Source organism: Podarcis bocagei, assembly GCF_964188305.1.
Source record: "Podarcis bocagei genome assembly, chromosome: 5".
NCBI lineage: Eukaryota > Metazoa > Chordata > Lepidosauria > Squamata > Lacertidae > Podarcis > Podarcis bocagei.
This window is the reverse complement of record NC_138129.1, coordinates 42,465,266-42,479,377: the sequence shown is the minus strand read 5'-3', so window position 1 is coordinate 42,479,377 and position 14,112 is coordinate 42,465,266. Positions and strand designations below refer to the sequence as shown.

At 44.7% G+C, this 14,112-nt stretch overlaps 1 protein-coding gene across 2 annotated transcripts in view; it reads right to left on the bottom strand.

Moving 5' to 3' along the window:
- SLC26A9 (solute carrier family 26 member 9) overlaps positions 1-14,112 on the bottom strand; it is a 57,308-nt gene that overhangs the window by 16,686 nt on the left and 26,510 nt on the right. For both annotated transcript variants that reach the window (XM_081193432.1, XM_081193431.1), the window contains 10 exons: positions 13,732-13,871; positions 12,884-12,994; positions 11,683-11,858; positions 10,479-10,643; positions 9,457-9,609; positions 6,553-6,635; positions 5,504-5,651; positions 3,353-3,466; positions 1,527-1,604; positions 922-1,017 (listed from right to left, as the gene is read on the bottom strand). In XM_081193432.1, the coding sequence (XP_081049558.1) occupies positions 922-1,017; positions 1,527-1,604; positions 3,353-3,466; positions 5,504-5,651; positions 6,553-6,635; positions 9,457-9,609; positions 10,479-10,643; positions 11,683-11,858; positions 12,884-12,994; positions 13,732-13,871 (1,264 nt within the window). The remainder of the gene's footprint in view (positions 1-921; positions 1,018-1,526; positions 1,605-3,352; positions 3,467-5,503; positions 5,652-6,552; positions 6,636-9,456; positions 9,610-10,478; positions 10,644-11,682; positions 11,859-12,883; positions 12,995-13,731; positions 13,872-14,112) is intronic.

Sequence of the window (14,112 nt, the reverse complement as noted above, 5' to 3'; positions counted from 1 at the left end):
ATGTCAGAGATTGAACTTGAGTCATTTTGCATGGGAATCATATGTTCCCCTCCACCAGTATTATTAGTGTTGGCAACAGGCTCTAAAAGGCAGCTTGCATCATAGCAATAGACTTTGTGCTCTTCCATCAAAATAAATCATGTTGTTAAACCACAGGTTATGAAGCTGATTGCTTTCAAACTAGCCATAGTTAGGATTAACTAAACCATAGTTAAATCTAGGACTCAAATGTAATGCAAAACTGCAGTTAATTAGAAAACAGAAACAAAAGCTTCCATAATGGTTGCATTATAAAGGGAGGAAGCAGTACACACGTCCAAGGTTCATTCCCATCATGATAAACAGTGGCATCCAACTGTAGCATTGGTCATGTTAGCTCAGGTCTGTATATTGCATACACTAACCATCTGAACTTTTAGTTCAGAAGTTATGTTTATTGGGCTCTGTTCAAAAACATTCATTTACAATATATTCCTATGTATTCATAAACTCCAGCAAGAAAATGCAATTATATGCCAAGGATATAGAAATCTTGTTATCAGAATAAATATGCAATATGACTTATTCAAGGGTGACTCCTGCATTGTTTTATTTGGAATTTAACACTTGGAGTTCTTATGGAATATTTGTTTATCATTGAGAGACATGGCTGAAATATATCTCCATAGCTATGCTGGCTAGATTCTTGCCTTAAGAAAAAAAGCACCTGATATTCTTAGCAATCCAGATTTTATGAGGAACTCCAAGGGGATTTTATTGCATGTGGAAATGCAAAAGCCAATCACCCCTGGTTTCACATTCTCATTGAATACTCTAGGCTTCATGCTGGTGGTGCTTAACAAAAGAGTGACTTAACCCATACCAAACAATAGGTTCGGACTCCCCTCTTCTCTCAAAAGGCATTTAAAAAGGGGCACTCACACAGTCCAGCTTGCTTTTTTTCCAGAGGTAATAAGGATCAGTCAATTGCTTGAGAGAATTCTTCAGGTTCACAGCTATCAAGGCTCCCAACACAGCCTGCAAATAAAGATCACACAACATAGATATAGATAACAAATAGATAACTAAAAGTTAACTAAATACAGCATTTTTTGCCCTATAGGATGCACTGAGTTAGAGTAACTTTCTGTCAAGTACTCTGAATTTAGCCAGTCATTTCCTTCCATCTGAAATAAAAATGGCACCACGCTGGAATTTGTTTGACCAAGCCTGTTACAGAAAGGCATCCCTTAGTAAAAGAGGGGGGAACTTAAGACAGCAAGCATACAAACATTTCTCATTTATACTGGTTTTATACCAGTTCAACTGTCTGATGCTCCCAAAGAATCCTGGGCTTTGTAAATTGGTGGAGGTATATGCAATTCTCTGATTCCTAGGTCACCTCAGAAAATACAATTTCCGGGGTTCTCTGGGGGAAGGGAATGACTATTAAGCCAGTATAAGCCTGTGGTGTAAATACAGCAGAAGATAAGTCTGAACTACACAGTCTGGAAGCATGTCTTCATGCTCGGTGGTACAATTTTTACCTTAGGAAGAGGGCCGAGGTAGATTCCCAAGGACAACATGGTTATCATCACGACCACTGCCACACAAAAGCTTGCCATCTGAGGAGAGAAAAGTAACTTATCACAAAAAGGACCTGCAATTTATGTTATGCTATCTGTCAGTAGTAGAAGCAAGAAGCAATATAAGTCAGTAGTCTGGTAGCTGAGAAGATTAGTGGGATAGAAAGATGGCTTCTTGTCCTCCTCCACCCCTTGCTTGCAACAGAGCCTTGAATTATTTGTTGTCTTTATATGAGAGGCCATGTTATTAGTAACTACATTGTTAATCATGTGGGTTGGGTTACATATAATAACACTGCATTTAATTGGAGAAAGTGGCCATTTTTATAATTGTGCATTTTCAAATTATGTCAAAGAGCTTCTCGTTAGCCTATAGATCAGGGGTGGGAAATCTTTGTCCCTCCAGATGTTGCTGGACTATGAGTGTGATCATCTGTATTATTGGCCATGTTGTTTGGGAGTGATGGGAGAGGCCAACAAAATCAGGAAGGTGGCAGGTTCCCTATACCCGAGACAGATCCTTGCTGTGCAATTTTTCATTTGTTGCCTTTTATTTAAAGGACAGGCACCTCTGGACAAGCCTGAGGAGTTCTGGATCCACTGTGAAAAGTTCAGAACAGCACCAGGCAAGGGCTCTGTTGACTTATAAAGCTAGATGAGGCAGAACAGAATGGATCTGATCCATTTGCTTAATGGAGGATTGCATTTGAGATTCCATAAAGGGTCTTGTAGCACTTTCAAGACCAAAAGACGTGCTGTAATATAATGCATTTGATGAAGTGGACTGTGGACCCCAAAAGCTTATGCTGTAATAAATTCATTGGTCTTGAGAATGCCACGAGACTATTGCATGCAACAAGCTAAGATGGCTACCGCTCTGGAAATTGAGATACAGTGATGCAAAATCCTGTTTGCCCATCATCATGCAAAGCCACATGTTAGTACCGTGTAGCCTGACCAATTATAATGGGTGGGGAACCTGTGGCTCTCCAGATGTTGATGGACTACAATTCTCACCATCCCTGAGTATTGGCCATGCTGGCTGGGGCTGATGGGAGTTGGAATCCAACAATATCTGGAGGGGGCCACAGGTTCTTCTTTCAACTACAAGAACTGTCAACATGACTTGAACTGATGCAGATGAAAAATTGGCATAATCTTAATATCTATTTCGGAATCTGACAAAAATTAAAATGGGTATGATTACAAATTGCAAGTGTTGGGGGTCTAGTACGCTGTAGTGTGGTGGTGAAAATGGAGCTCCAAATCAGGCCGTTCCTGGTTCAAATCTCACTTCAGCCATGAATTCACTAGATGGCCTTAGACAAGCCACTTTTTCTCTACCTCCACTCTCTGCCCCATATAGGGGAATTGACCCACTTTTAAAGGGTTGTAAGGATTACAACAAGATGATGTTTCTGAAGTGTTGTAAACATTTGAAAGGACTATATGAATGCCAATGGTTACCATTTGGGTCTGCTTTTGAAGATCCACTCATGTGGCCAATTCTGTTCCAATAACAGAACAACAGGTTGATTAACTACCTGCAGTATAAAAGAGTCAATTGCTTTCATTTGAAAGCCATGTCATTCTGGGAATTTGCGTTTAGAGACGATGCGGTGTATTAACTGTTTTAGATCCTAAGCCCTCCTCACATTATTTCCCCAAGGAAAAGAATGTTCAACTACTTCAAGTTAATCCATGATCTAGAAATGCTCAGAGCTCATCTTACAAAGTCTCCTACTTTGAGAAGAGAGAGGGGCTAAACAAACCAATAAATCAACAACCTGAGATTTTCCTCCAGCTCCATCCACAGCTAAGGTCACAGAAAGAGCACAGCAAATTACGTGGATTTTGAAAAAGGATCCAAAAAAGTTGCTGCAGCCAAGGGCCAGCATTTCCTATGGAAACAAGGATAATGGACTAATCAGTTTAGGTGGCAGCATTAACAAACAAGGTGACGTTTCTCTTACAGTAAGGTAACTTTGGCAGCTATTGCTGGGATGCAAAAAGTAGGTCAAGCGGTCATATAGCTCCAAGATTCTTCCTTCACATGTGAGGGCGGCATTATTTATACAAAAGACTGCCGTCATAGCTGCAATCGCATCACCCGAGGCGCTTTCACACCCCATGAAAATTGCTTCTTCTCACTCCAGAAGCATCCCAGGATTCTCTGACTCTCTTGCAAACCCTCAGAGCAGGAAAATTATTGCAGGCTTCCCTTAACCGCAGCTCTAATCTGAGACTCTCATCCCTGATGAATCATCCAGCAAGAAGTACAGAAAGGTCCTGCAGGAGTAACCTGTAGCACACTTGGCTACAGGTTGTTTTAAAAAGCTGTGGTTGTGCAAGTGCTAGCAAGAAGGACACGCTCCACAGCCATGTGATGCACACAAGGCATTTTCAGAAGACACAGTTTCTGAGCTGCTCTTTGGAGAAGCCTCTTTAATCTGACTGAGAGGTCTTAGGAACTAATTACTTGAACTAATTGCTAAATGTCCAACAAATAGTCTCCATGTGTGTGTGCACTCCAGATTCTTCTCTGAGTCAGGGGCCAGTTCTCAGTAGAGTTATCAAGCAGCAACAGACCAGCACAACCTGAAATGTACAGGAGCTATTTAAAACAATGGCACTGAGATTTGTACAAAGTATGCTTACTGCTGGGGTTCATATAGTTGTTGTGAAATATCATATCCTGTTTTGTTTTGCTTATTTGTCAATAGGCACCCAGAGTAGCTTTAACAAAAACCAAGAAAAATATGTTCTGTTAAAAATAACATTAGAAACAACGAATCATGTCAAGCCGCAGTTGCGATAGCCACTACTGCTGGCAATTGCCTCCTTAAGGAAGAATCAAGGAACCCAGGGCCTGCGCACGCATGAGGTAAGGTGAGCAGATTGCCTTGGGCGGCTGGATCCACAGGGGCAGCAGATCCCAATGTAGACCTTCATTTCCCCTCGTTCCTGATGCACATCTTCACTCACCCCTTCTTCCCTTGTGGGGAGGGGGACACCATTTGTGGTTTGCCTCAGGTGCCAAAATGTTGTGGGCCAGCCCTGCTCAAGGCAGCACCAACTTAGGAAGGCTACAAACAGAGGGGCATCCTGGGAGGGAGGGGTCTGCATCTCCCCCACAGGGCCATCAGGCAGAGTGAGGCAGTTGCCTTAGGTGTGGAATCCAAGGGGTTCCGCCGCTTGAGAAATGACTTCCGGCAAGATGTCAGAATCTGTCACCGTTGTGACCCCAGTGAGCAAACTGTGGCAGGGTGGCATTTTCCTGTTTTGCCTCAGGTGGTGAAACAGGACAGGCCTCCCCTGCCTGTGGTCCTCCAGATGTTATTGGATTCCAACCCACCAGCCTCAGCCAGTAGGTCAGGGATGAGTCTATTAATACCTGGTGGGCCACAAGTTCCCCACTGCTCCCATAAGGCAAACTCTTCATGTGGAGCAGATGTTATCTCCTTTTCGTGTGATTCCTGCTCTGCCTGGGATTGGACTAGATGACCCATTCGGTTCTTCCAACTCTATGATTCTATTATTTTCTCTCCCTATTTTTTTTTAAAAATGTATTGAGAAAATTGGATCCTCCATTGGATCCTCTTTGATAGCAACTTTGATAATCTGTCCATGGTGTGAATTGCCTCAGAGGAGTCTGAAGGGGAACTCTCCATAGCAGTGTTTGAACTACAAGGAGGTCCTTTTACTTGTTGTGATGGCTCTCTCAGATACTATTGTTAGAAGAGTAAAGGGAGTGAACTGACTAAAACTGAGGGGAGTCAGGGGCAGGGATTGGAAATATCATTAAGAGTCCCCTACTTTTCTTCCTATAAATCTAGCACTGTCTCTCTGAGGACAAGTCACTAGACTCCAACCCTGGAAATGGCCAACTTTGGGGTGAGTTATTTTTCCTCTCTCTGTAAAGAGCCACTAAATGTTACCTGGTTAGGGTCCACATCATAGCCATGCTTGGTGCCAAGAGTTCTGCCCATGGCCAGGTTGATCACATAGCCCACAATGGCAAGTGAGAAAGCTGTGCCAATCATGTCCTTCCACTTGCCGACCTCGGGAAGAGTAGCAGATGGAAATCTAACATCAAAGGAACAAAATCAAGCAGACAGGATAAGAAAACAAGTAGCTGGAGATGAAACCAATGGACCAGAGAGATGGTGGTGTGTGTGTGTGTGTGTGTGTGTGTGTGTGTGTGTGTGTGTGTGATGTAGAAGCAAGATTCAGTTCTGCCCAGTTTCCCCCCGAAAGAGTAATGCATGAGTAGGTCTTAATATATAATGGATTCAAGCCATTTCACACAAACATAGTAATAGCCTAGAAGGCAGTCCTGTCCCCCACAAAAAAAACCTTGTTTATTCCTTCAGCGCAGGAATGTTGACATGTGCAGACCTTATAATAGTCATGGCAGCATAGAATGAATGGTACAGTTTTATACCGCAATGGTTATTATCCACTTTGCGATTATACTGTGCTTGTAATTCATTAAAGGACTGACTCATATAAATCAAGGCTTGCAGACACTGTCCACTTTAAGCTTGCCCTACTTTCCATTCCATTTAGAGATGCTGAAACACATCCAGCCACTGCAAGCTCTGTTTCAACTTGTTTTCAGAAGGGCCCACAATTTTATCTATTCTTGCCCTCACCTTCAACATGGCTGGTTGTTAATTCTGGGAGCTGGTGGGAAAGTGGGGGGGGGGGGGCAGATTGCAGCAGAGTGGGAGTAAAAAGAGCCTTCTCTTCTTCTTCTTTTTTTAAAAAAACCCTCTTTCCACTGCTCACCTTGCTGCAAACTCTCCAAGTTTTCTTATTTTTAGTTCATGAATCTTCCATATCATGTCTGGCTCAGCCCTTATTCCAGAATATATTTCATTTTTAAATACAGTGGGTGGGATTCATGGATTGGCATCATTAGGATACCCCTGTTCTGGAAGAGAAGGAACTCTTGGAAAGAGAATAATCCAGTGCATTGACTCACCCCATATTAATATGGCCAACAATGGGCATGTCATATTTATCAGGCATATCAAAGCTTCCAGAAATTGCAGTAGCTACAATGACCTGAAATCAAAGCATAAAAAAGGCTTTAGGCTAGCAGCACATTTTTTTGTTTCATACAAGCTAAATTTGTTAACATATTCCTTCAGCAGAGAACTGGACTCAGTTTATATAAATTTTGATGTGCATTAAGTGGGGAGAAAGCCATTGAGAGTAGTTTTCCTGTAGATAGTGAATGAATGAATGAATGTAGAAGTTAGTCCTCATTATCATATCTACCAGCTATGTTTAAATTTGTGGATGCATTGGACTGCTCCATTTATTGTCAGGACACTCCATGTAAAGTCTCTTTTGTATCAAGAAGATGGTGGCTACTGGGTAGATCAAAGTATATAATTGAGAATTCTCAGAGTCTGGGAGAACCTCTTCTAAGAGGTCTGTCTTAGAGCTAACTGCTATAATAAAACTGATAAGTCAGAGAAAGTTTTATTCGGGCATTTTGCCATGGTTCACATGGATTCCTGTTCTCACGGCATCTCTCCTGCACATTTCAGTTTTTGAAACTTGAGTAAATTCTGCTTTTTCTGCTATCCTGTCTCCACCAATACTATTCAAAACCAGAGTAAAGTGGATGTAACGCATTCCTATATTAGAACAGCAAGCTTCATTTCACACTGCTGCAATAGCAAACTTTGGAGTGATTGCAAATTGAAACCAAAGACAAGGTCTGCCCAAATCTTTGCATTTCCCACAGCTCTAATTACACAAATGCTGCCTGGGTGTCAGCACGTACATTGGCCTCCTGCCGCCCTGATCACCTGAGGCATGTAAGCATCTTACTACAGCTTCCTGTCTTATCACGTTTCAATACTTTGGAATACAACTACATTATCTGCATGGACATTTCCTGCTGTATAGTCCGAGGATGTTTTCACCCAGACTCATTGAAGCACGAGTCAAGGTTAAGCTGGCCCTATCAGCACATTTTTCTTCAGTGACCTTGGCTGACCAAACACCTGAGAGCACAAGTTTGCACTGTTGTTTAAATTGGTGGGATATATAGGCTAATGGTGCAGTTAGTATCAGCAACAGGTTTGTGAGCCTGCAGATGAATAATACCCTAACGTTTTTAATATCTGACTTCTGCATGGACCAGTCTGTCACAGCAGGTGTGCAAAAGGGGCACAGACTAAGGACTGGTTTGAAGCTGCCTTGCTTAGCAAATAACTGTTGCTATAAACCACGACTCCCAGTTCATAAGTACCGTATTTTGCGCCCCATAAGACGCTCCGACCCATAAGACGCACCTAGTTTTTTTTGGGGGGAAATAAAGAAAAAAAAATTTATTTCCCCCCCCGGTGCGGGGCTGGAAGAACCAGGTCGGGGAACAGTGGGAAGGCACGCTCTGCCTCCCCGCTGTCCCCCGAGCTTGTGGGGCTGGCGATGGGGAGAAGTGCACCAGTCCCGGGAGGGCAGGCAGCTCTGCGCCGCCATCCCGAGCGGGGCAGGACTTAGCGCCCCGCTCGGGATGGCGGCGCAGACCTGCCTGCAGTCCCGGCAGGGCAGGCAGCTCTGCGCCGCCATCCAGAGCGGGCGGGACTTAGCGCCCCGCTCGGGATGGCGGCGCAGACCTGCCTGCAGTCCCGGCAGGGCAGGCAGCTCTGCGCCGCCATCCAGAGCGGGCGGGACTTAGCGCCCCACTCGGGATGGCGGTGCAGAGCTGTGCTGGTCCCAGGACCTCAGGCAGCTCTGCTCGCCCACCGGGAGCAGGGCGGAGCTTCTCCCCCGGCTCCCGGTGGCCGGGCAGAGCTGCGCTGGTCCCAGGACCGCAGGCAGCTCTGCACGGCCACCGGGAGCAGGGCGGAGCTTAGCGCCCCGCTCCGGATGGCAGCGCAGAGCTGCGCTGGTCCCAGGACTGCAGGCAGCTTTGCGCAGCCATCTGGAGCGGGGAGGGCTTCTCCCCCGGCTCCCGGTGGCCGCGCAGAGCTGCGCTGGTCCCGGGACTGCAGGCAGCTCTGTGCAACCCTCGGAGCCGGTCTCCCGAGGGTTGCGCAGAGCTTCCTGAAGCCTGGAGAGCGAGAGGGGTCGGTGCGCACCGACCCCCCTCGCTCTCCAGGCTTCAGCGAAAGCCTGCATTCGCCCCATAAGACGCAGGCACATTTCCCCTTCAAAAATACGGTAATGCTAAAAAGAGCTTTGTTGAAAGTGAAACCAAACTTGGCATAAGTCCTTCTTCTAAAAAAGTGGAGGGAGAAAGTCTGCTTCACGAAGACTTGTGGCCCCTCATCCATATAGTACCAAACTGTAGCTTAGCATGGCTTATGAAGCAGGAAATTGCCCAAGAGTTGAGAAAGCATGTTATTATTAAAACAACAGAAGCATTATCTTGATTGAAGATGGTTGAATGCCCTGCGTCAAATTGCAGAGGGGTAGTTGTGTTAGTTCGTGGCAATAAAAACAGCCAAGAGTCTTGCAAAACCTTAACAAATTCATTGGGGAAGGATTTCATCCATTTCATCAGATATGGTAGACTCTTGTGCACAAATAACTGGACATTTATTGTGCAAAGGGGGGGGGGGAGAATCCAAACACTTGGAAAGGACTCAGAAGACCTCTAGTGCAACCAGAAACATGCCAGCTTCCTTATCTCAAATCAGAAAACTTGAGTGTAATACTTCCCCCAGAAGTGAATTATTGCATCAATTTCCTCCTTGGGTGTTTATTTGACCACTCTGTTAGCTGAATAGTCAACAGCTCTTTTATAAATTTATCTCGGCATCTGAAGAGAAGGGAGGGCAGGCACTGACTACAGTGGAGGTTCTAATGCCCTCTAACCACTTGGATAAATGCAGGGGAAAGAAAGAGCTCAGGATCTACTACTTACTATAACAATCTCCATGGGAATGGGGACTCGAATCTTCTTCATGTATTTCATATTCAGCTCCTTCACGATAATCAGAAGCACAGTGCTGATCAATGCAAAGACGAGGGAGGCTATATTGGTCTTGGGCAAGTTTTTGCAAATATCGATAAAGGTCTAGAAAAAAGAAAAGAAGGATGAAACAAGAAAAGGACAGCATGTGCATTTTTCAGCGTGACTGGGAGATATGCCATGGTGTTTGTTTTCCAAGACATGAAGATGGTCCATCAGTGGCCATTATTCAGCCTTGTAGTCTGCTGTTGAGACTTGCTAGCACTCAAAGCAGCACAGTCCCTGCAGTAGCCAGCTCTGGATTAATTATAGGGTCAGTAAGCAGGGCCTGACCAGACAGGATGCATTTAATCTGATTTGTTGTTTCCAACAACGGCATCCAGCTGGGAATTCAGAGAAAGGTTCAAGAGGCGCACAGCAGGTCCCTGCAGCCTCCATAACTCCACAAACGCTTTCTTTCTAATCCCTTATAATTAAAATGTGGAAGAATTAATGGTAACTCTGACACTTTTGTGCACATTTCCTAGAATTACAGGACCCCAAGAGTACTCCTGTACCTTTGAAGAGTTATCTAGAAGGGAAAATTTACCAGGAGCAGCTTTTCCTGCCATGCAGTACCACGTCAAGCAAAATCCTGCCTTCTGTGCAAGATCTGGGAGACTCTGCAAGCCTGCCATTCTCTCTTGAAATATCTCTCCTTTCCTGACCTCATGCTTTCTTCATTCCAGTTGATCACATTTCCTTTCATAAATATATGGTTTAATTATCTATTTTATTTTATTATTTTCATTTGTTCTTGCATTTTAAGGCAAAGAAAAGAAAATCATCTCAGCCATTCATCATTGCATTAAACAGCAAGCCAACTCTTCCAGGGCCCAGTCAGTTGACTAGGGAAATTAATCATTAATATCATTTGTCACAATCAGGCAGTTTAGGGCAATAACCATCATATCATATTCTGGTAACTAACTTACATAAACAATGGCAAGGGGTCCTGTGTAAGAGTCAATCTTCAGGCCAAAGATATACTTGAGCACAGAGATGAGGATCTGCAGGCCAGCTGCTGTCATGAAGCCCCTGATGAAGGATTCTGAGAGGTAGATCGCAACGAAGCCAAACTGCACAAATCCTAGGCATATCTATGGACAGAAAGACAGACAGACATGCCAGATGGAATAGTGAGCACAACTTCTCAGAAGGATATCCCATAGTTCAAACTATAGTCCACAGGAATCTTGGATAGGGAAGAAATTCAGTTCAGTTTGCAAATGAAGCTGAGTGTATATAATTTGCTCTTTCCAAATCAACATGGGAACCAAAGTATAGCCATCCTTCAAAGTTCACACTTATATGAGTTTTGCAACGCAGTTCCCCAACCAACCACTGTTTATAAAAATACATATAACAGGGGGAAACGGGCATAAAAATGATTATAGCAAGTGAACATAACAAACTAAAATGTGTTACATTAGGAGGAATCGCTTGCAAAAATGTATAGCTTAGTCAAAACCTCACACTGAAATGCTGAAGAACTTTTATGAGGATTTGAAAATAATAATAATCTCACATTGCTGCAGAAAGGGGAAGAACTGAAGATAACCGGAATTGAGAGCTCCTTTCATCCCTAGTCTCTGGTGTGTGGAAATGAATAAGATAACTGTTGCAGGAGGAATTTCCTCCAGTGTAGGAGTATGCCACTGACCCAATATATGTGACCCATCCCTGCCACAGGAGAGATGAGGTAACAGCAGATAAGGCGCGGCACAGATCTTTCTGAGCCACACCAATATTTAGCTGTTGGCTTACTACCTATAAAGAGTATTGCTGCCTCATCTTGGGCATCAGTATAAGGGCAGCTCCACATATGATATGCAAACATGGTATACAGGTGTTTCATGTAGGAAACCCTTGACGTATTGATGCCACACACACATAAACATGTGTTGATGAACATCTATGGATACATGTGATGTCCTGGCACAGTTAGTTTCTACATGGGTGTTTAAAGGCACATGTTCATCCATACAGCTCAAGCAGCCATCTTTGTTTTCTACATTGGCTTCCAAATGCTAGTATAGTCATGCCTTTGCTTTCCCTTCTGTTCGATACATGAGCAGTTAATGCCAAACTCTATGCACGGCTGCCTTCTCCACAGTTCTGAATACAAGGCATCCTTACCTGGATTATGGCTGTCAGGCAAGCCAAGGTGGCAGAGATCTCCAGTCTGGCTGCTTCCATGGCTGTGTTGTTAATCATCACCTCATTGGCTGTGTGGTTAAAGTACTGGAAGTCGGAATCAGGAGCCAGTTCATGACAGACATTCCCCACAATAATACTGATGACTGCAAAAGTGCCTGTGGGACACACACACAAAGGTTGGCTTACACTCATGCAGAGCATCTCTCATGTATATAGTGACAGTTAGTGCTTAAGAAGACTGAAGACGGCAAAAATACATAGACCAATGGGCCAGGCTGGGCTACCCTTCTGCTTAATTTCATCTACGTAACTGGCAATAGCGTAAGGCGGCTGAATGGTGCATGACTGATAATGGCATAAAATGAATTATGGATCTCTTTTCCCCAGCCTTGCAACTAGTTTATGAAACAGGTTGAATGGCATGGCATCCCCCCTACTCTTTGGCCCTCCAAGTGGCGGAGCATATGTCTGCGCTGCACAGGGTGGGCGCGTTGGCAAGGGGCGCGGGGGCGTGCTCTCGAAGGGCACGGTGGGTGCCCTCCCAGGCTCAGGATAGCCGCACGTGCACCCACCAATCCCGCTTCCTTCCACTCCCCTTCCCGCTCGCCTGCCTCCTTCCCAACCTCTCCCCTGCCTGCCTGCCTGCCTGCCTGCCTCCTCTAGCCAGGAGCACAGGGCAACGACGCACTGCCCGCCCATGACTCCTGCGCCTAGCGCCAGCCATCAGGGGAGGGGGGGGGAGCTGCTGTGCCGCACTCCCGGCTGGAGGAGGCAGGCAGGCAGGGGAGAGGATGGGAAGGAGGCAGGCGAGCAGGAAGGGGAGAGGAAGGAACCGGCAAAGCAGCGCAGCAGCTCCCCCCTTCCCCCAACAGCTCGTGGTAGGCGTGGGAGTCCAAGACGCAGGTGGGCGGTGCACTGAATGTCACCCCCGCTCAGGGATGACCCGGAGCAGGGCACACCCCCTGCACCCACCTTCTTCCACCAGTGGTTCCTCCCCATTACCAAGAATAAGAGACATGTCAACTGATATTTGAGTGAGATCAGGCCATAATTTTATTGACAATAGATGTTCCCCACCTCTGCCCTTTCTTTAATGCATTAGTGCAAACTTCCAGTTTATGTACTAAAGCTTGAGGAGGTATGTGTAATTCGGTCACTATAGTGGAATAGAAGACCTCACCTGGGACCATTTGATGAACACCTCCTAGCAAGAAATAGGCTATCAGAGGGAAGAAGGATGAGTAGAGCCCATTGATCGGAGGTAGGTTGGCCAACAGAGCAAAGGCCATACCTAAAAAACACAAGTGAAAAGCAGATCAGACCTTCCATCCTAACTATGCTCAAGTCTGCCTTATGAAAACAAGATGCCACACATCATGGCAGATTCTACAGCAGGTATGCCAACCTTTCAGCATGGCACCATCAGAAAGGTTAGGCAACAAAGACGACAGTAGATGTTTAAGGTGCTCAGCAAGCAGGCTAAGGGTGACATTAAGGTTCTGTCATTATTGCTGAGGTTTACACAACCAAGATGCCAATGCAGATCCATGTTCCAGTTAAAAATTTCCCACATTGTGCAGTCCCATCCTTATAAATGCATTGGGGTAGTAATGTTTGATATAGGGCACACATACAGATATCCAATACCAATAAGAGCCTGGTTACATGATTTATTCTCACTTTTGTAGAAAATGAACTTTGTGACAGATTTCAAGAGTATTGTGTCAATGTTGACACCCTGGTTCATATGCTACTTCCCCCTATGGCTGTGGTGTGAGGTGCCTAAACATTAGAAAGGGGGGGATTTTTAAAAGTATGAACCAGAGCAGAGTAAATAGACATTTCTTTAAAAGTCGCATCTTCATTTCACTGATCATAACTAAAGTGGGCCATAAGCTGAAATCTATTACCTGCCATAGTTTAGCTAATGTGTTACACCAAGATATATACACATTTCCTCATTTTTTTTTTCCATTGGTAAAACTACTCATGTTTGGTAGTGATATGGAAAGGGCAAAGTTCTCTCACCTTGAGGCACCTGAATAGTCCCAGCACTGATTCCACCAAGGACATCGGGCACAATATAATCTTTGATTTTATATTTTGGAAGCCATACAAGAATAGGAAACAGGCTGTACAGGATGAGTTTGAATCTGGATGGTGAACATCTAGTGAGAAAGGAGAAAGACGGTACTGAATTTAATAGGAGACTTTTCCACTGTTAGATATTTTGTGAATTGTTATAAGAAGACTTACTGAACCCAGCACTTTATGCAGGCAGGGCAAAGAGCTGCTGTTTTGGTCCCGTGGTTTTCTACGCCCACACAGTGCTGGCATGAAGTACACAATGGAAAAAATGTTCCATTCCTATTATTCATAATTAGCCTTTCATTGTGTTTAATGCAGTAA